This window comes from Lemur catta, chromosome 4, assembly GCF_020740605.2.
Source record: "Lemur catta isolate mLemCat1 chromosome 4, mLemCat1.pri, whole genome shotgun sequence".
Taxonomy (NCBI): domain Eukaryota; kingdom Metazoa; phylum Chordata; class Mammalia; order Primates; family Lemuridae; genus Lemur; species Lemur catta.
In genome coordinates, this window is record NC_059131.1 from 11952671 (window position 1) to 11974159 (window position 21489).

Genomic DNA, 21489 nt, shown 5'->3' on the forward strand with positions numbered 1-21489 from the left:
TGAACTTCCCAAGGCACTTAGGGGATGTGGTGTTTAATCCATTTTCCCATCATTATTACAAAGTCACTTCTGAGCTTGTGGTTTTGGTAAATCTAAGTCTTTTCCAAATAAAGCAGCCAGTCTGGCAAAGTGACTGACTCCTCTTTCATCCCTTCTAGGCCCTGATTCAGCTCTCTCAAACCTTCCTGCTTTCACTCCTCCTGTTCCTTCTCCTAAAATGCCTTTCATCCACCGTCTGTGATTGCACCTTAGAGTCTGGTAGATCCAGGTTCCAATTCCAGCTCTGCAACGCGTTAGTTCTGTGATCTTATACAGGTTACCCGAGAGTTCTGAGTCTCGGGGAGCTGCCCCAGTCCTTACTGTCCAGTTGTAAAGTCTGTGACATGCTCTGTGTAGTAACTTCTCCATGGCCAACACTCCATATTCAGAAGCTATTATTGTTAGGTCAGAATCTAGTTTAATAATGAAAGTTTGTAATTCTCTACTGAAAAGAACAAGGTGAAATACTGAAAAGTTTGGCAAATACATCTTTTGATTATCAGGATAACCACGAATTATAGTTTTCTTACCCACGTTAATTAAACCTGACACCTGAGTATTCACTTGAGTTCCACATCCAGCTGTGGAATCCCACAGTAACTTATAATTAAGACAGTTGCTAATAAGAGTCTTGGAACTTGAAGTTTAGAGCAAAAATAAGCAGAGAGGCTCCATGACAGAGGACACGGTTGCTGATCCCGGGTCCTTTTCTCCTCTTCATGGTAGTATATCATAAGACGGCGCGGTGAGCCGCGTGGTGAGCAGCCGGGGTGGGGCTGAGTGGGGCTGAGTGGAAGTTCTCCCTGGAAGTAGCAAGAGTGGCACGGTTTGATTACAGTGAAAGGACTGTTTATTGTTAGGGCAGGTTATTGACAATGGGTGTGGAATCTGTTTTAGAAGAGGTAAAAAAATAATAAAGTATGTGATGAGATTACCTCTTCTGGGCTATTGCAAGTGTAGACGTGCCTAAAGCCTGGGAGAGAGTTCGTCTCAAGCACTTTGAAGGACTGGGTGCACTCGGGTACTTCTTCAAAACCTAACTCAGTCTCCTCTAACTGGATCTTAAAAAAATCTTCTGGCACTTTCCTGATTCTGGTGGTCTCTCAGATTTTCAAATTTAACTTGACTTTTTACATCAATCTGGGGTAAATTTATTACATTTTAATTATTTTATTATTATTATTAGAAAACAACAACGTGAAAGGGAATTTTTTTTAAAAACATTATCCTTAATTTCCCTGCACTAATACAACTATTTTAATTTTGGAGTATTCTTTTTGGTCTTTGTTTACCTACTTAGTTCTTAATAAGCCATCAGAGTAAATCTGAAAGAGCTTTATTACTACATCTGCTTTATTAATGAAGAAATTGAAGATAATGAGGTTAAATAATATTGCCCTAAGTAACACATATAGTAAGTGGCCAAATCAGGAGGAAAAATCAGGAATGACCTGCTCTGTCCTCCTACACTCTACTGTGATATTGGCCACACAGCCTGGCAATTAATGATTATGGGTAACATTATTTTATGCACTATTATTTTCACTTACTACCAGTAATAATGGCAGTCCAGAATTATATCAACGAAAACTCACCAAGCAATCCCTAGAAAAAGCCACCAAGAATTTGTTAACTCTGAAGACAATGTTGTAGGAGGCATCTAAATATGAGAGAAAAAATAGAGAATTAATATGGCTAATAAAAAAAGATGTTTTCATTTGAAAAAAGCTGCAACTTTGAAACTACAACAACTGAGACTCCCTAATATTGCTGATCAGATTTTCCAAGCCACTTTTTGATCACTTAGTTATAAAATCTTCTTATTGTTCTTGTCAATAATCCCATTTATTATCCCTTCAACCTAAATGTAGAATTAGACACTGGGCAGCAAAGGGTAATGAATTGTAATTCATAGAAGAAAAATAGCTTCCATATGCTTTTTATGAATAGCATAAAAAGGGATGGTTTCCTTCCATCTGGGAGTCAACGCCATGTGGAAGATGACACAGGAGGAGGGTGAGCTCTACAGCCCTTGGAACCGTCAGAAGAGTCTATTTCACTCATATTTTTTCTAGAATACCAAGTAGAAGGCAGCAGACTTGGGGAGATATGGGTCAGACACACTGGAGGGAGTTCCAACCAAGGGACTACTCAGAATTCTATCTCGGTTCCTAATCACGTTTGAAACGATCACAGTCACAGCGCTAATTGCATTAATTTGCTTTTCTTCAGGCAGAATGGGGAAACAGAATAGCAAACTGGCCCCCGAAGTGATGGAGGACCTGGTGAAGAGCACGGAGTTCAATGAGCATGAACTCAAGCAGTGGTACAAAGGATTTCTCAAGGACTGTCCGAGTGGGAGGTTAAATCTCGAGGAATTTCAGCAGCTCTACGTGAAGGTAAGTTGTTTTTCATTCTCCCTCTTTTTTTGTTCCCTTAGGCCAGAAACTATTGTCTTCATGAAATGTAACTTCACATGGAGTCATAACTCTAGGTAGCCCATTTTTTCAACTCTGGTGACTTTCTGCCCATAAAGAAAAATGAACATTTTTAAAATATGCAAATGTATGTACGTTGTTCCAGAGATAAGCAATTTCTGAACAAGAAGAATAATGAATAATTGTTAAATCAAAACACTGAATAGAGTTCAGAGAATGACAGCATCTGATGAAAGAACCATAAAAATCTCAGATAATAGTGTTTGCTGATGATTATTGACAGTCTGCTAATTACAACATTGTTTGGCTTGTTGAAGGTCTATGTACCTCTGTCAGTTAAAGAGAAAGTACACAAGAGGGCTTTTTCACTAAGATCCTTCTTTATCCAGATAAGATAAGGGCCCAGATTTTCACAACAATGCATTTAGAAAAGGAGTGGAGGGTGTAGCATACATCTAGGCAACAATATCTACAGTATGGACACGTAACTCAACATTTTACTCTGTTTAGGAGCTAATCTTGACCTGACATTAGGTAGAACTGTCCCATAAAAGGTATAATTTCTGCTGCAGTGGTTTTGTTTTGGTTTGTCTGAGTTTATGAGTTGTATTGGTTCTAGACTTGGCATGATCTAAGACATGCTATTTATGTGCACTTACCTAATGTTATGCTCGTGGAAGAAATGCATTGTTTTTTTTTTAATTTTTTCTAACTAAAACACCAAATAGAAAATATTGCTTTTATCATTTAATTATAGCAAATGTCAATTTAGGCAACATGAATCATCCAGAGGTATATGTGTATGTGAAATGACTATGTAAAATATTAAACATTGTCATTATCTCCTGAAGCTGAGCATTATCTATAGCCTATGATCCAGCAGTTCCACTTTTGTGCATGTACAAGAAGGGGCATGTATAAGAATGTTCATAGCTATGATGTTCACAATGGCAAAACTGGGAAATAACCCAAGTGTCCGTCAAAGGGAAAGTAGAAAATAAACCATGGCATATTCACACAATAAAATGTTATACAGCAGTCAAAATGGTTGAACTCTAGCAATGCTAAAATTTTAAGTACAAAACGTAAGTCTCAAAATATTCTAAATTAAACACAAATGAAATAAAAAATATATACTCTATAGGACTAAAAATAAATGCTATAAAATCATATCAAAAAGGAAAGCAAGGGAGTGATGAACACAGGATTCAGACTGATGGTTACTTCAAGTGGGGAAGAAGCAAGGGATGGGATAGGGGTATGGCCATGTGGTTAGATATAGATTCTGTTCAAAGTTGTAGCTGTTATTTTGGATGGAAGGTTTGCAGGTGTTCACTGCATTGTTAAAAGCTCACTAACCAACTAAATAAATAGTTTGCATGTTATAAGATCACTGTGACACTTCTAAGATCTGAGTAATCAATTATTAGCATATAGAGATTGTTTATACAGACGTACTAAAAATGCATCTATTATTCAATTGATATCAGCAGCTTTTGCAGAGAAGTAGGATAATATGCATTTCCTAGATTATCATACCACTCTCCATAGTTTTCAGTGTCGCATCTTCTACTATTTTATCACCTAGGAGTTAGTTAGCCTGTGCCTCAGAACTATCTTTACTCTCATCAACCCTAAGGAAAGTACAGACAAATGAGATTCGTCAAAGTCAATTTCACGTTGCTAAAGATCGTGCAAGCTGTCACTCTGTGATAAGAGAGCCCTGTGTGCTACGTTCCTCACTATTTGTTTAAAAAGAAAGGGGTTTTCCGTTTGAAGAAATCGCTGAGATGCAGGAAATGAGGTATTTCATTTATACACTGGAAGTAGGTAGCACTGAAAAGCACCAGCCTCGTGGTGGGGGGCCATGTAAACATTAAGCATTTTATGGTACGACTAATGTATATGAACCAAAATCATCTCCCACCTCCCCCATCTCACCCCTGGAGTGGGTTTTTTGCTATAGGAAGGGAATATACGACTTTCTGAACTTAGTTTATATTCTTGGCAACCTCTTATTTCAGCCTCTTAACAGCCATATTCAAACTCAGCCTGTGCTTTTATATCAAATAGTCAGAAAACAGGCAACATCTTTTTCTCCTTCCAGAGTTGTCCAAGAACAGAAGTCAAGGGAGAATTACAGAAGAAATATGTCATGTACACAGAAAAAAAGAAAGATCTGATAAGCTAGAGGGAGACGTCTGGAAAAAGATGTGGATTATGTAATGGGCCCAGAAAAGGGGCTGATGAGGAAAAATTTCTTTTAATGCTTCTGGAAAATGCAATTATTCAGCAAGACACAGTCATTATCCTGGTGAACAGGCATTTTTCAGTAGTTCCTGCTGTCTTTGGTGTGGAGATTGAGCCGTCCTGGAATGAATCTGAAAGGGTGAAGCCAGCTGTGGCCTCTGCCCTCCTGTCTTTGCAGCCTGACGCGTGTACTCTTGCTGTCTGACCCCTTTCAGGTCCCAGCATGGTCACTTCGCAGCTGTAGACCGAATTCTGATGAGGGTGTAGGGAGGAGCAGGATAATGGGAGAGGCTCTTCTGCAAAGCCAGGGGCCACAAACTCCCAACTTCAGAAGGCTTTGCATCGCAAATGTAAAGGAACTCCTTCACTGGATCTACACTTAAAAACATTTAAAACTGAGGCTTAGGAAAATGAGGCAACTTGGCCAACATCACAGAGTGTAGGCGGGATGGACTTTAAAGTTGGGGACCCTGACTCTGCTTGCAGCACGTAGCCGTGCCTCTCAGCTGCCTTCATCAACCCCTCCGACATACCTCTGCCTGAGTGAGCTTTGTGAAACACAGACCTGGGCATCGCCCATCCCAGGCAGATGCAGCTTTCATTCTTTGATCCTGTAGACCACAGTCACCTCATTTCAGTCAACATAAGACCCAGTGGCTAGCGCAGAGCCTGCCACAGAGCAAGTGTCAACAGGCATTTGTAGACTGAAGATGATAAATGCTGGCTGCATACCTTCTTCTCGGGAGGCCTTGTGGGGCAGGCATGTACAAATGACTACAGGACAGTCCTGCCTGCCCTCCGGGATTTCACGGGAAAGTCAGGAAGACACAATTAACCACATGCAAGGCAGAATGGCATGAATGCTTGGTGGTGGGGCAAGAGTGGGAAAAGAGAGCTTAATCTCAAAATGGAATGTTAAAACAAGAAATTAATAAATGCCGTCATGGGAACAGGACTCTTAGCCTTGTAAAAAGGAAACTGTCCCCTAGTAGATAGTTTTTTTATGTTTTTCAAGCTTGGTACCTGAATTATATACCCCCAACATTTCTTCACAGAGGTAATAAAGTTAAAATGAGGTTGTTAGAGTGGGCCCTAATTCCGTATGACTCGTGTCCTTATAAAAGGAAATTTGAACACAAAGACATACATGTGGAAGGACACGAGAAGGCACAAGGAGAAGATGGCCATCTGCAAGCCAAGCAGAGAATCCTCAAAAGACAATTTTGTCAATACCTTCTCTTGGCCTTCCAGCCTCTAGAACTGTGAGAAATAAATTTCTAAACTGTGAAAAAATAAATTTCTGTTGTTTAAGTCACCCAGTCTGTGGTACTTTGCTATGGCAGCCCGAGTGAACTAACATAGTCCCTATTCCTCTCTGTTGACACGTGCAAACTCAGCGGGCTCTCGGGCACTCCCGCACACACAGGGCTTCCTGTGCCTCTGGTCACAGAAACTGTAGCAGATGTTTCATCATGCCCACCACAGCTGATAGGTTGAGAAGAAAGCTTTTGCATTTTGTCACCAAGAACCAAGTACCTGATTTTTTTCCCCCATAGGAATTTCCTGTTTTCAACAATCTTTTTGATTGCCAGTTGATTACAAATTAAGATGGACAGTTTGCAATTTCAACTGCCTTTTGAGAGAATTGGCCTCAGTTTTAAAAGGAAATCAACCCTGGGGAAGAGCAAGCAGCTGTGTGAGGGAAAAAGTGGGCCTCTCCCAGGGTCCTCTTCCTGGGAGACCTGCTGCCATTCCTATTTTCGTTAGCCACGATGATATGAGAAAGCCAAAGAATCCGAGAAACAAACCTAGCGGAATCCTGCAAAGAGCCCTAAGTGGATTTAAATGTATGTTTGGAGTTTGACTTTTAAGATTATTTTCACCAGGAGATTAACCTATCAGGAATCTAACCTATACTTCCAAATAAGCTTTGCTGGCATAAGAATAAGAATAAAAGTTTCTAATCTTCATTTTGTTAAATTGGTTTTCAGTTTGTAGATGATGTTTTTCTGACTCATTCAGGACCCATGAATTGAGCGTTATTTTGTCTAGAGCTCCATGCTAATGCACATGGGAGGGCTCCAGTAGGATCAAATGTAATTCCTGGTTTCCATTCACTCTCCTGAGCATTCCTACATGCCAGAGGCTGTGTAGGCCCTGGGTCTGCAGAGGAAGACGTCCCAAATCCCTGGCAGGTGGCTATGGTCCAGTGCCATAAGAAGCCTATAGTCAAGGTAGGATTATGTATATGAACAGCTGTATGTATAGGGCTGGTAGTAATCAGGACCAGCACGGACGAGGAGAGGCTCCAGGGCCCAGAGAGGGCTGGTTAGGAAGGTGATATTTAAGCTGATCCTCAAAAGAACGGTGAATTTGAACATGAAGATCTGTCAGTCTGTCTGGAAACTAAAAAATCCCATTGACTAGAATCACAAACTTTGAATAAAAAAAGACTATTATGTTTTAGAACACTTGTGCACGGCAGGAGGCCCACCCGATCAAGTATATTAGGTTGAAACAAAAATAAAAAACATAAAAACAAGCAAACAAAAACCTCTTGGTAGTCCCACTGAGATAAACAACCTGCAAACAATCTGTAGAAGAAAAAGCCTGTGCATTTTGGGGGCTTCTGCCATGAATCTCTCCCTGTTCCTCACTCCCACTTTCCTTCTCTTCTCTCTCCCTTATCTTCTTTATTCCTTTCCTTTCTTACCATTCTAACCTGTCTGCCCAACAGCTCACTTGATTCTCACCATGGGCTGTGAAGCCCGCCTTGGAGGTAGCATTTCCCTGACTCTAAGCTATAGAGCTTGAGAAGTCAGGAGACTTGACTGAGATCACAGAGTGGCAAGCCGGGACCAACGTCACATCACCCAGCCCAGCCTCCTCACCCCTTTCTGTGCTTTCTACACCCTCACATTCAGGAGCAGGCATCTGGGAGTTTCTCTGGTCTACTTTGTTGTGAAGCAGTGTGCCTCAGATGCTCTCTTGTGGCTCCCTCCTAGCCATCTCTCCAAGACCAGTTCAAAAGCTTCTCCCTGGGGAATCCTTCCTTGATCTCCCCAGTTCCCAAAGCCAAAAGATTCTCTTCCCCCTTTGTGTTCCCATGACTTTGGTTTAAACCTGCCCCAACTTTTAGCAAGGACATTCTGTTTTTTATAACACAATTCTGCAAACTTATTTCACCTCCTCACTAGGTAAAGCCCTTCCCTATACCCCAGAGCCTAAAACTGCTCCAGGTGTTTTGCCTGAATACAGGTAAATGTGATGTGGTTTAATCAGAAGGCTAGATGTGTACCTGGCTTTACCATACACTAGCCATGTGAACTTGGGAAAGTCATTTATGCTGAAAAGTTTGTTGAATAAATCCACAAACCACTCTGACCCTCAGTTTTCTCATCTGAGCCCTGCTTATTTCATAGGCTATTGTTGAGATGAGAAGGTGGTGAGAGCAAAAGTGCTTTGTAAACAGTGAATCATCTTGCCCAGGTAAGGTTGGTCAGTGGCTTGGTGTTAGGTACCTGGGCATGGGAGGACTTCCAGAGGCCAAACGGCCCAGTTTCTTGGGCTGTGGCATCAAGAGTTTGCTCCTCCATCAGATAATCTCTCAAAAGAAAATATGATAGAGATGAGTATTTTCTCAACATCTGATTCAAATAATTTTGAAAATAAAGCTCTTGCTCAAAAAAGATTTTTCAGTGATCAGTTTTCAGGAATTCAGATTCTGCTTGTTAATAAGGCAATTAGGAATAGACCTTATTAAAAATTTGTTGGGCAGAGCTATATATAGAAGCATTTTAATTCCTTAGGGAAACAGACATTACGTAAAATACATAACGTCATCCGGATTGGGCTGGTGAGACTGTTGCAACTTGTAGTGAAAACCTAGGAATTCATTTCCACTTGGAATGTTTGCCAACATAATTGAGGCTATACTTCAACTTGAACTAATGTGGAAAACAAGAGCTGGGGTCTGAAATCTCGAGGAAAAGACAACAGTAAAGTTAGAGTTCTGGGAAGACAAGGTCCTACATGAGGCTCCAGTGGCATTTTATTGTGATGAGATCGTCTCGGGGAACAGTTAGCCACCAGTGTGGTTTGCATTAGAGACAGCACTTACCCCAGAGGGGTCGAAATGATAACCTTCCCCTGTCTCAAGGGTGTGAAATTACTTTGGATGGTTTCCACACCTTGGGATTTTGCTTTCCCACGGTAGGGCAGGTGTCAGTTAGAGGGATATCGGTGGTCCTTGTGACTATGACATCCTGAAGGAATGCTCTTGAAGGACACCTCAACTTCTCTGTCCCCAGGACAAAGTTGGAAAGAGCCCTTTAAATGTCTCCACCCCTCCCCCATGTCATGAATGAGGAAACTGAAGCCCTTGTGTGGGGCTTAAAGCTAGGACCTGCTCCCCAGTTAGCTACTGTCTTCAGCTGATTGTTCAAGGACACTCCATTTCTAATAGGAAACAGAGCCAAAGAGGAAGAAATAGCCCATTTCTATTATAAGGTTGGACTTGAACATGCAAAATCAGGTCTGGATCTCTCAGTGTGAAGCTATTTGACATGATTGTGTTTTTCTGACCCTTCAAAAGTTGACATGGATTTGGACCTGGTTGTCATCCATCCACCCTGGGTCCGTGAGTGGGACCAGCTGCCCTCCTCAGTGGCCCACTGAGCACCAGCTGGAAGAAAGCTCTCTGTCTTATTGATTATTCTCTCTCGTCACTACTTGGAATGATTCTCAAACCATTGACTGTTTCTTTCTGAGAGTTGTTATGAACCATGTGGCCCCATCCTCATGACTGCCCTGACATTGCTGGGAATCGGATCCCACGCTGAGCTCTAAGTTGGCTTCTCCTCTCCCAGTTGAAATCCAGTCCTGTCATAACTGGGGGAGAGAAATAAAGTCAGTCATAAAATAGGCCTAAATCTGTCTATCCTAAATGGCCAAAGGCCTCATTTGCTGTATCTTAGAGGAATTCCTTTGTAGATAGTTATCCACAGAAGCTGTTGGTGGTCATCCGCCTTCAACAAGTAAATACTGAATGATGTCTGTAACAAGTCTGTGGCCAAGAGCTATGGGGCACGTGGAGTTTGAGTCAGACTTCCTCACTCCTCTTAAGGGCTCCCAGCCTGGCAGAAAATGGAACAATCTGTGTAAACAGCTAAAAGAGAAGATAGAAAATGATATTATCCCTGGACACGTGAGGATATTCTAGCCTAAGAAATTTCTGAATAAACAATTTCACTGAAGATTTCAAGATACCTTGAAATTTAGATAGGATTCGGAGCTATTAATGCAAGGATAACATTCTTAACAGGATGGACAACCTAAGAAAGGACACAAGGGCAGTGTCTCAGTCCATTCAAGCTGCTATAACAAAATACCATAAACTGAGTAGCTGTAAACAACAGAAATATACTTCTCACAGTTCTTGAAACTGGCAAGTCCAAGATCAAGGCAGATTCAGTGTCTGGTGAGGGCCTGCTCTCTGGTTTATAAATGGCAGCTTCTTGCTGTGTCCTCATATGGTGGAAAGGGCCAGTGAGCTCTCTGGGGCCTCTTTTATAGGGGTACTAATCCCATTTATGAGGTCTTCCCCCTCGTGACCTAATCACCTCGCAAAGACCCTCACCTCCTAATACCATCGCCTTGGGATTTAGGATTTCAATATATGAATTTGAGGGGAGATAAACATTCAGACAGGGGAATAATACAGGGAATAGCAAGCAGTTCTGTTGGCTGAAATGTCAGATAACCAAAGAGGTATCGGGATAAAAGTGAGGTTGGAGGTTTGAGTGGAGCTTGGTCACAGAGGGCATCGAATGCTTTTTCTAAGCAACCATCTAAGGTGACGGTTACTGCATGGACATCTAACACATAAACCTTGCCAGAACATGTGGGAAACTCTGGTGGCCTGAGGTTGTATTCTTAAAACAAAACGATGGGCAGTACCAGGAATAAGAAGTTAGTTTCCATTTTCCCTCATCCCTGCCCCAGTGACTCAGTGGGCAAAGCTGCAGGAGCTCGCAGTGTGCCTTCAAGTGACAGACTCAGAGCCAAAGTTGACTGGAATCATTCCTCAAGCATTTCCCGACTATACCTTGCGTGTGCAGCGCTAGACTCAATACAGGGGGAGCAGCAGGTAGGACGGCCACGGGTTCCCCGGGCCACCTGGGGAGATGAAGGCTTCAAAACTGGCAAGTGCAGCAACAACCCAGAGCTAAGTGAGGGTGTGGGTGAGTCAGGGCCTTGGGAGCTCAGAGCGGAGAAGGGAGAGGGCAGGTCAGGGAGGGTCTGGCAAGGCAGAGAGGGTGGTGCAGGAGCTAGGCTGACGGACGTCCAGGAAGGACTCGGACAAGACAGAGAGGGTAAAACACTCCCTGCATGGAGCAGGTGACGAGGACAGCAGGAGGTGGGCAGGGCCCCGATGTTGGACTGCTGGGACCTGCCCAGGGGCTTGCTGGAATTTCCCTTCGAGGCTCTGTCTATGCAGCCAGCCCCTAGGGGCAGAGCCAACCCCAGCCCACAAGCCTAGGCCTGTTCTGTCCTCCTGGTTCAGTTCCCAGCAGAGCTGCCTGCCCTGAACCCTCCACCTGCTTAGGGAGTAGGCCTTTCCTGGGCCTTTGTTTCCACCGCTTTCCGCAGAGAGGAGCTGGCGGTGACTTGCTGAGAAAGAAGTGGATTAACTTTCAGGGTGAAAACCTGTGGGGACGGGCTGGGCCTGGCTGCTGCAGGCTGCATCCACTTGGCCAGAACGCCCGCACCTACAGATGAAATCCCTTCTCGCTGAAAGGAAGATGCAAACTCAACACATTTGGGTGTAAAAGCAAAGACAAACAAACGGGTTGTCTAATCGGACATTTCAAAGTGTGTTCAGGGACAAGTGCAGGATGGATGCTGTCCTGTGTTTGTAGAGCTGTTTTTTCTTTTTCATGTGTATATTTTGTATTAATTCATAGCACTAAGATGTGAGGTGAACTTACATGCATTGCCATTTTGGGCTTGGATCCATCAGAGGCACCAATAGTAGCTTAGAATACACTTAAGTAATAGCTGAAAAGGCAGCTGCTCTGGTGGAGAGAACGGCCCCATGGTGAGCGAGACACACCAGTCTGAATCCAGGCTCTACCCCTTAGGAGCTGTGAGTTCTTGGGCGGGGTCCTTCACCTTCCCTGATTTCAGATTCTATAGCTGTCAAATGGTTCTTCATACCCACCCTACAAGTATCTGCCATTCATGTGCTTAATAACTGGTAAAGGTCACTCTCATTATGACTAGGACCATGGAGACTGGTGATGGAGCTTTGGGGGCGGAAACTGGTGTCACTGTCCACTTGTGCAGCAAAGATCCTTCTGGGTCTATTTATTTCTTTCTGTACAGCCTCAAGTCACCACCTGCTCCAGGGACTGCCCCTCCCCTGGTGGCGGGGAGGCTGTCTGGGCCTTCAGTCCATGCTTACTGGCCCTCCCCAGCCTTCCCCTGCACCGCGGCCGGCCGGCCCAGCCACCACTGCTTCTGTGTGGCAAGAGGTGTAAGGAGGAAGAGAAGAGGCTGTCCCTGGTGCGGGTGCCAGGGAATCCTCCCAGCGACTGGAGAGGTGAGGCAGCAGGGGAGGAACCCTCCCTCCTTGAGCAGCTGGTAACAGTCTCGGAGGTGTGACAGCAACGCGAGAGAAAGGCTCGGCGAGATCACAACTTCCCCTCGACAACACACGCAGGCAGGTGCTTGGGCCCGGTGCAGAGCCCCTCTGAGGGCTGAGCCAGGGGGCTGAAGCATCCTAACACCAGATACTGGTGTCGGGGTGGCAGGAAAGGTGTCTGCTGTCCCCACGCAGTTATCAAATTTACTGTCTTGCTCCAGTGGACTGTCACAGCCTGGGGGTGTTGGAGGAAGGAGCTGGTTGGCTTTACAACATAAAACATCGCAGAAAACCAGGCACCTTAGGTCCTTTCGAGAATAAAACAAACGACCACTAGATGGATAGATGAATACTGGATAAATAATACTAGCCAACATTAATTGAATGTTTTTCATGTCTCAGGCACTATTCTAAGCACTGTGCATATATTAACTCATTTAATTCTCATAAGGGTATATGAGGTGAGTATAATTATTATTTGCCCCATTTTACAAATGAGGAAATTAAGGCACAAAGCAGTTAAGTGACTTTCGCAAGGTTGCACAAACATTCAAACCCAGGCAGTTGGACGCCATTGCCAATGCGCTTTGCCAGGTAGACAGAGCCTTGATGGAAACCTCCGGTGATCCTGATCCCCACCGATAAGAGTGATTTGTGTGGTTTCCTTTCCTCTAGTCTTCAGATTAAACACATTCATGTGAACGTTCAGTGTGGTTCCCGGTGACATCTAGCATGGAGGGCCGAGAGGTGGAGGGAGTGAGGAGCCTGGAGTCCGACAGAACTGAGTCCAAATCCTGGCTCTGCCACTCTCCTGCTGTTTGGCTGTAGGCAAGTCCTTTACTCTCTGAGTCTGAGTTTTCTCATCAGGCAAATGGAATGACCTGCCTTGCCTGCTCCCCAGAGCAGAGCCAGAGGGTCTGACAGTGCCTGCATTTCTACTGTGAAGGCTCCTTGTTGGCAGCACTGGAGTCAGGTCAGAAGAAAACCAGCGTAGGTTGACTATGCCTACAAGGTTGCAGAAGCCCACCCACCATGAGGAATTGCAGCTTCCTTCTCCAGCAGACTTAGTGGCTACAAATTATGGGATTAAATATCCTAATACCTGGCACTGGGGACCCACAGGGAGATGGCGTGGTTAAATGAGATGCCAGGCAGCGTTTGGCTGCTTACCGAACGGCCAGCCCCCTCCCCTCTCTTCCTCTCTGGAAGTGGCCTGCCTCTCAAAATAGGGGCCAAAAATCCAGGTACATGCTTTCCTGGTCTACCTTGCATCTATGATGTAGGCAAGTTAACAAATCCTGGTCAAAAGGAATCTGAGAAAAGGGCTGCTGGGTTCGGGGGTGGTTCTGGAAAAGGTTTTCCTCCCTCATACAAAGACAAGCATGCTGGATGTTGTGGTGCCTGCATGTGATGCCTGGAATTGCCACAGCTGACGTTCAATGGCGAGAGGAGATGTGGCCAAGTGGAAAGACAGAAAGAAGCTGGGCCCTTGGTAGGACCTCTGAGCTGCCGACCACGCGTGTGGGCTCATAAACCCTCTATGGTAGAGGCCACCTTTAGTCGGATCTTCTGTTGTTGCAGGAGAAAGCATCCTACTTAGTACAAAGGAGAATGGGGCTGAGAGCCAGGAGGTCCTGGGCCTGGTCAGGACTCTGCCACTAGCAAGTTGTGTGATTCTGGGCCAGTTACAAACCTGTCTGGGTTATAGGGTCTTAGTGTATTGAGGAGGGTTGGTCATTCCTGCCCTACCTCCTGCAAAGAATAGTTGTGAGACCACATGAAACATTCTTTGATCTCTACCTCCTACTTTGTGCTGAAGATAAAGACATGAATAAAATGTGGTGCAAAGGCAGAGATGGGAGTGAACACTGTGTTCAAGGGACCGGAAGACGTTCACTGAGATTGACTCAGAAGAGAGGATGAGGGGAAGCATGGTAGAAGGTGAGCAGGAAAGGCAGGCATGGCCTTAATTTCTTCCTTTGTAAAGTGAGGGAGTTGAACCATATGACCCTTTAAGTTCCCTTCCAATGCCAAGATTCTAGAAACCAAGTGGCGCTGTCGCTAGATCTCTGCTAGACATGCTTGTCCCTGCAGCACAGGTCACTTGCCATCATGGCTGTTGCCTTGTCCAGCTACCCATAAGGGCAGGGACTGTGTCTTATTCAACTCTGTATCTCCAGCACTCAATAACAAAAACTAGTTGGTAGGTAGAATAAATTAACAAATGAATAAAGGACACTATCTTATAATTTAACCAAAATTCAATTTAAAGAATAAATGAAAGGAATGAAACATTTTGTAGTGTGTTACCCAGAATAACAAAATACAGAGATTCACAATGAAACCTTTCAATACATTACTTTTAAACAAGTAATATGCAATGTAACATAACAGAATAACATCATATCTCCATTCTTGGAGTCAAGTGGCTACCTAATTTTCTTATGAATATGCCAGGCACTTATTAGTAGAAGTCAATGAACTTCCTTAAATACTGTTTTCACAAAGAGGAAATGAAAGGATAAACTGTAAAACTTGAGATGCCCAGTATGAAAAGGCTATCTGATGACTTGAAAATTAGGCTGCTTATGTTTGAGTTTGTAATGAGATTTTCAGAGAAAAAACGTGAACAACTGAAAGGAATTTCTTTTAGAACAAATGCAAGGCAGACCATAAAAGACATAGCTGGTCTCTGAAAATAGATAGCTGTGTCTGCTTTCTAAGTAAATCTCACTGCATAGTCAAGGTAGGACTTATTTTTATCCATGTTCTTTAAAAAATGTGACATGTCTACCAGGAGCACGATAAATGATGACATCGTGTTAAAGCTAATATGTCGTGGCTTCACGGCTCAGCCTCAGTCAAATCTCTTGCAGACTCCAAAGCTGGTGCCTGGAGACATCTTTCAAGATGACACAGCTGGGTTGCCAGGGCAACTCGCTGGATGAGGCTCTAGCTGGCTTTGGGAGAGATTACATAAGACCAGACCAACTGGGAAGAGTCAAGGGATATCTCGGGGGTGGATGGAATTGGGGCTGTCGTCTGTTCAGCTTTCAGAACAAGGGCATGGTGGTGACATTTGAAAGTGGGTGGCCTTAGACACCTGGAGCAGCCATCTCAATACAAAAATCTTAGTGGCCAGACTGATGAAGAAAGCTCTGGGCAACTGAGGATTCTGGTTGGTAGGAAATTATAATGATATGTATCAGGCAAAGATGACCATTTTCCTAAGAATCAGTCTCACCATTTATTTTTAAGATTTCAAAGATGTTGTAGATTTCCTGTTATTTTGTGCTAGGGACATATGTTAATATGTATTTATCATTCAAATGACTTCAGTTGAATTCATAACTTTCGAAGGAGGAGGGATGAAGAACTGCCGACGCTGGCGTGTGCATGCATGTGCACATGTGGGTTATACACACACATGCACATACATACATTCATACATTCGATTCATTTATGTGGGTGCTTTAGTTAGGGTCTAAGCTCAACTGAGTGTGACAGAGACTCACATGGCTTCCATATGACTGAGGGTTGTTTTTCTCACATGGCAAGTCCAGGCTGGCCTGGCAGCTGTGCCCTGCGAGTCCTCCAGGCCTCAGTCTCCTTCTCTCTCTGTGTCTCTTCCTAGGGGGTTGCTCTGATTCATTTGACACCAACCGGATCACCACTCTGTCACATTCCAGCTAGTGGGAAGAAGAAGACAGACAGGGTGGGAGTTTGTCTTTCCCTTTAAGGTCAAGGCCCGGTGTATACAACAGCCTGTGTCCAGAACTTAATCTCATGACAACACCCAGCTGCAAAGGACGCTGGAAAAGTAGCCTTAATTCTGGGTGGCCATATGCCCAGCTAAAACATCAGTTACTATGGAAGGACGGAAGACTAGGTAATGGGGGACAGCTGGCAGTCTCTGCCCAGTGGGCACATTTCCGGAGGGTCCTTTCTGTCGTCACCTCTCTTCTGAAGGTCAAGTGCAAGACATGCAGCTCTTTGAGCTTCTCTGTGGATGGGAGCCGAGGCCTTGACAGGCAGGAATGGACTCCCTCTGTGTGTGCTTCTCCTCTACCAAGGGTGGTTGGTGCCAAAATACCCTGTTCCCCTGGCTGGGCTGGACCTGACAACCTCCCCAGGGCTTCGCTCTGTCTCAGGCACTGAGGACTGATAGAAACTTCATCCAAATAGAGAGAGTTATACTGTGACCATAAATGTCCCACCAATTGGTCACTTCGTATGTTTCAGGCAGTGGGGTTTATTTTAAAATCACAAAAAAGTGTTATCCATAACTTGATAGCATAAGAGCCCCATCATCTCTGCCCTTTCCCTGCATCCGCACCCCAACCTTCATCCCACCTGGGAGCCCTGCAAGGGGGTGCTGCGAGGCTGGTAGACCATGACTGGTGATTTTCTTCCTCTCTGTGTGTCAGTCTGGCAGCAGAGGCATTTATCTACCCACATGATTTGAATATCAGGCAAAGAGCAGGCCTGCCATGGCATTAGGCAAATGCAGCATGAGATAAGCGGCAAACATCTAGCAATGGGTGAGAGATGCAGAGACACAGGGGCTTGGACCTGTAATCACACTTGCAGTACGATTTACTGACACAGAATGACTGTTTGGTCTTTGTATTTCATCCATCCATCCATTTATTGATTTGTTAAACATTCTTGAGCATCTGCTCTACAAAAACCCCAAATTAAGAGCTGGGGATACTGAAATGAATCAACAGCCATGGCCCCTGCCCTCAAAGAGCTCAATCAAAAAGGCAGCTCGTCAGCTGAACTAGCAATGATAACACGGTGAGACATATGTTGCCCAAGATGCTGTGAAAAATCAGTGGTGCTAGAAGAGGCTCTAAGATGACTTCCCAGAAGAAATAACACTCAAGCCATATCTTAACATAGTGAACCAGGTGGAGACGAAGAGACGGGAGTCCTGGCAGCAGGAAGCATTCGCAATCATTTTTTTTCCCTTGCTAAGATTTATTTCTTCCTAGTCCTAATCCACAAAATCATCTTGCAAGGCAAGATTCTAGATATTTCCCAGCCACTCTAAAAATACATCCATAATCTAATGGAAACAAGCGTGTTGGCAAGACGTTCCCCTTCCTGCCCATTAGTCAGCCCTTTATCAGAACAGCCCTGTCGAGGATGGAGAACATGATGCTGGATTGCAATGTGTCAGTGATATGGGACTGGAAGCATCCGGATGACAGGGGCTTGGCTCGCCATCTCCAAGGAACCTTCCTCTGAACTCTAGCCAGGCAAGGGCCACAGTTCGAGGCCCTGACCTCTGCTTGCTTTGATCCAGTAGTGCCAGGGTTGGCTCCTTTTCCCAAGGAAGATGAAAATCTTTGCTGGATAAACCAAGCAGTTGTGACATTTTTCTGGTCCTGGTGGTAGTTTTCAGAAAAGCAAAGGAAAGGGAAAACAAAGGGAGCTAATATTTATTGAGATCCAGCTATGTGTCAAGTGGATGGTATGAGACGAACAGAGAGGAGATAGGCTCCCGTGGAAGCAGTGAATAATAACAAAAACAAGAAAAATAACAATAGCAAACACTTATATAGTATTTACTATGTGCTGGGCACTATTCTATGTACGTTCTTTGTGTTGATTATTTAATTCATACAACCGCCTTCTGTGCTAGATACTATTGCTAACCCCATTTTACAGATGAGGCAACTGAGGCACAAAGAGAGAAAGTAACATGTCTAAGGTCACAGAACGAGTGAATGGCTGAGCTGTGCATAGGCTGGTCACGCCATAGCACGAATCACAGGGTAGTGCATGTGTATGCAGCTGCTTCCTCCAGGAAGTGGGGCTTGAACTTGGCCAAAAGCTAGCTTTCCTCCAGGCTAAGAAGAGGTTTGGAGGATTTTCCCAAACCCCGCTAGAGTGGGGTTGACTCCAGAGCTCTCTGAGGACAGTGGTGGTTCAAGGTGTGAAAAAAGCCAGCTCCATCTGCAGCACCCCCACTCCCCCCAACCTGAGCTTTGTTCTCCGCTCAGTGTCTCCCCACCCCAAGCCTACCCGTTCCACTCTTGCCCTGCCTCACCCGAACCTGCTCCCCCCAGTGTTTCTAATCAGTTTATTGATACTAACATATACCTGACTGATTATATTTAATGTGTACATCCTACTAAGGGGATTGCAGTTTGTTAGGAAGGCCAAAGTAATAATGGTGAGATTTTAGGGCCTGTGAAGGGGACTTTCTTTATATTCTGAAATTCACATCACACAGGTGGGTAATGCAAGGCAAGAATTTTGGGCAAGGGATGGGAATTGGCAAGCCATGTTCTTCATTCAGTGTGTGTGTGTGTGTGTGTGTGTGTGTGTGTGTGTGTGTGTGTATTCATGCACGCACACACGTGCACACGCACAGCGCTGAAGATGCGGAGAGGGCTGGATGTATTTGAAAGTTTTTGCTTTCCTTGATTTTCACCCCCTTCATGAAAAGAATCTCTTTGCCATGTGGTCCTTTGGGGGAGCTGAAGCCTCTCTAGCCTGAGGCGGGAAACAGAGGTGGCCCCAGAGGCTATTTGACACTCGTGTGATCCCTGTGGCTCTCTGGGGAACTGAGCAGCCAAGCTGCTGAGCAAGGAGCTCCCCCGACAAAGTGCTCTGCAGGGTGAAGGCCCCTCCCGCTCCCTGTGCAGCCCCCCAGTCCTGCATCAGAGGCTGGGGTGGGGTGTGGACGTGGCAATGGTTCCTGTGGGTGGGAAAATCCACATAGACATTCAGTCCTACCAAACCATACTGAATGGGTCAGCCCAGGTATGACAAAGAGAAGAACCTATAGTTAAGACAAGGTCATCTCCAGCAGAGGCCAGGGGAGCAGGAAGAGTATACAGGAGTGGTCCCCAACGGCAGGCATATGCATTTTTGATTCACACAGGCCTGATGTAGCCCATTCATCCCTCTTCTAATTAAGTATAAAAAAGTTGAGGCCAGGATCTATGCATTGGAAAAAGCTCCAAGATAGCTCTGAAATGCATCGCAAGTTGCCACTGGGCTTTAAGATGTTGCTGAAAGAGGAGAGGAAGCTCTGGGTAACAGCGATTGTTTCATGTTCCAGAGGGTGGATGTGCCCATTCTACATTCATTCATTCACTCAACAAAGAGCTCCCAAAGCCTTCTCTAAGCCAGGCCCCAGGCTCCATCCCCGGTTCTCAGGAGGCAACAATGAGTAAGACACCCAACCTTGGCTCCAGGTGCTCTCAGTCCAGTGAGGCCACTCTCCTGTCCTCATTGCTTCCCAGCTCGCCTCCCACATCATTCCTTTTGCTCCCTGGGCCATGCCCCTCCTCCTAGCCTCATGCCCAAACCCACCACCCACTGTCCCTCCCTCCCTCCCAACTCGCGCTTTTGGGAGCTCAGACTTCGCACCGCAGCATCCTTCCCGTGACGCAGCACGGCCCACCCATAGCCAGGAAGGCCGATTTAAGTGGAACAAGAAAGGACACAGCTGTGGGAAGGTACCAGCTGCAGGAATGATTTTTCTCATCTTCAACAGGGGGTTATTTGGTAAGTGCATAAAAAATATTAACTGAGATAGAAAGTAGGCATTGCAGAAAACAAATCAGCTGAAAAGAACAGTGAAATTTTTGGAAAACATTTGATGAATTATACATGTTTACATCCCTGAGATCATTCCGGCCAGATTCAGATGATGGCCACAGGAGGGTAAACAGAAGCCGCCTGGGCAGCCACGTGAGCGCTGAGCTGGACCTCGGCAGACAAAGGCTCCAGTTCCAGCCCCACCACTGCCCCCAAGATGCCTCATATAATACCAACATTTCTCTTCTCTGTGCCTCTTTCCTTATCATGAAAGATGTCAGGACTAGATCATCCCTAAGGACTCTTGTTGGGACAATCAATCCAATGTTTCCTTCATGTTGAACATTCTTCGCTCATCGTAATGCCCAGATTTCTTCCCCAAGCAGAAGGTGGGGCCAGGTGCAGGAGGAGGTTTGGCTGTTCCCTGAGCTGGACAGACCTACGGGTCTATACTTCCTTCTCACTGTTCATCCTGTTGCTCCTAAGCAAAGGACACATCTCTCCCCGACCAGTTATTCATTTATTCATTCAACAGAAACATAAGTAGCTCCTGCCTTTTAAATAACTATGTGTAGGGCAACTGAGAATTAGAAATCAGACAGATCTTACTCCAAAAGAGCTCCCAAGTCGAGGGGAGAGAAGTAAACAGCTAACTCTATTAGGCAGAATGTGCTCAGCTGCCTTCAAAAGGGAAGTCCCAGAAGGTTATGGAAGTGGGGTGAGAGCTGGAAACATGCCTGGGGAGGTAGCTGCTCAGGAAAGACTTCCTGGAAGAGGTGGAACTAGAGCGGGGCTCTGAACCAGGGTGCAAGTCCAGCAGGAGGACCTTGGTGGCGGGCATCACACCAAGAGGTCCAGGCCCTCTGGGGAGTAGCTGAGGCATGAGAAGACCTGGTGGCCTCTCTCACCACCTTCGCTCTTATGACAACATAGTCCTGGCAGCTCTTAGGTGGGGGCATTGAAACTGCACTTGCCTGTTGTCGGACTTCCCAATTGGGGGAAACATTGGCTTAACAACGTTCAGCAAATTACACACTCACAGTGAGTCTCGTTGGCAGATCTTCCTAGCCCTTAGCACCAGCGAGTGCCTCTAACAGCATAATTACCCCTCGGTATGAGTTTTGCCAGTTGTCATTTTCCCAAGAGCTTTGGAGACGCCTCTGCCTTTGCTTAACAGTCGGTAGGGAAGCCAGCCTATTGGGCTCCACAAGGCATTTCCTTTGACTGTCTTGTCCTGTCCCCATTTTCCTCCAAACCCATGCCAGCTTGTCCTTGCCTCACTCACTCAGCTTTTGCCAGCCCCAAAGGGGGCATTTATCCCTCAGGATCAGGTTCAGAGCATTTTGTCTTCTTAGCAGGGCCCACCAGGAAGCGCCTCTCTGGGCACTCCCTTTGCCTTATGCCTTACTTAAGGGAATTCAAATATTTGCATTCAGCAGCAGGAAAATGTGGGCAGTTATGACAGGAGACCCCATGGAAAAATGTGAAACCACTTGTCAGCAAGTCAGACAGACCAGGGGCTTCGGGTCAGACAGAACTGGGTTCCAGCTTTCAGTG

At 45.2% G+C, this 21489-nt stretch overlaps 1 protein-coding gene across 1 annotated transcript in view; it reads left to right on the top strand.

The window, feature by feature from the left end:
• Nucleotides 1-2240: 2240 nt before the first annotated feature.
• VSNL1 (visinin like 1) overlaps nt 2241-21489 on the top strand; it is a 56754-nt gene continuing 37505 nt past the window's right edge. Inside the window, exon 1 of the mRNA XM_045549067.1 lies at nt 2241-2438. Within this exon, the coding sequence (XP_045405023.1) occupies nt 2277-2438 (162 nt within the window). The 5' untranslated portion in view covers nt 2241-2276. The remainder of the gene's footprint in view (nt 2439-21489) is intronic.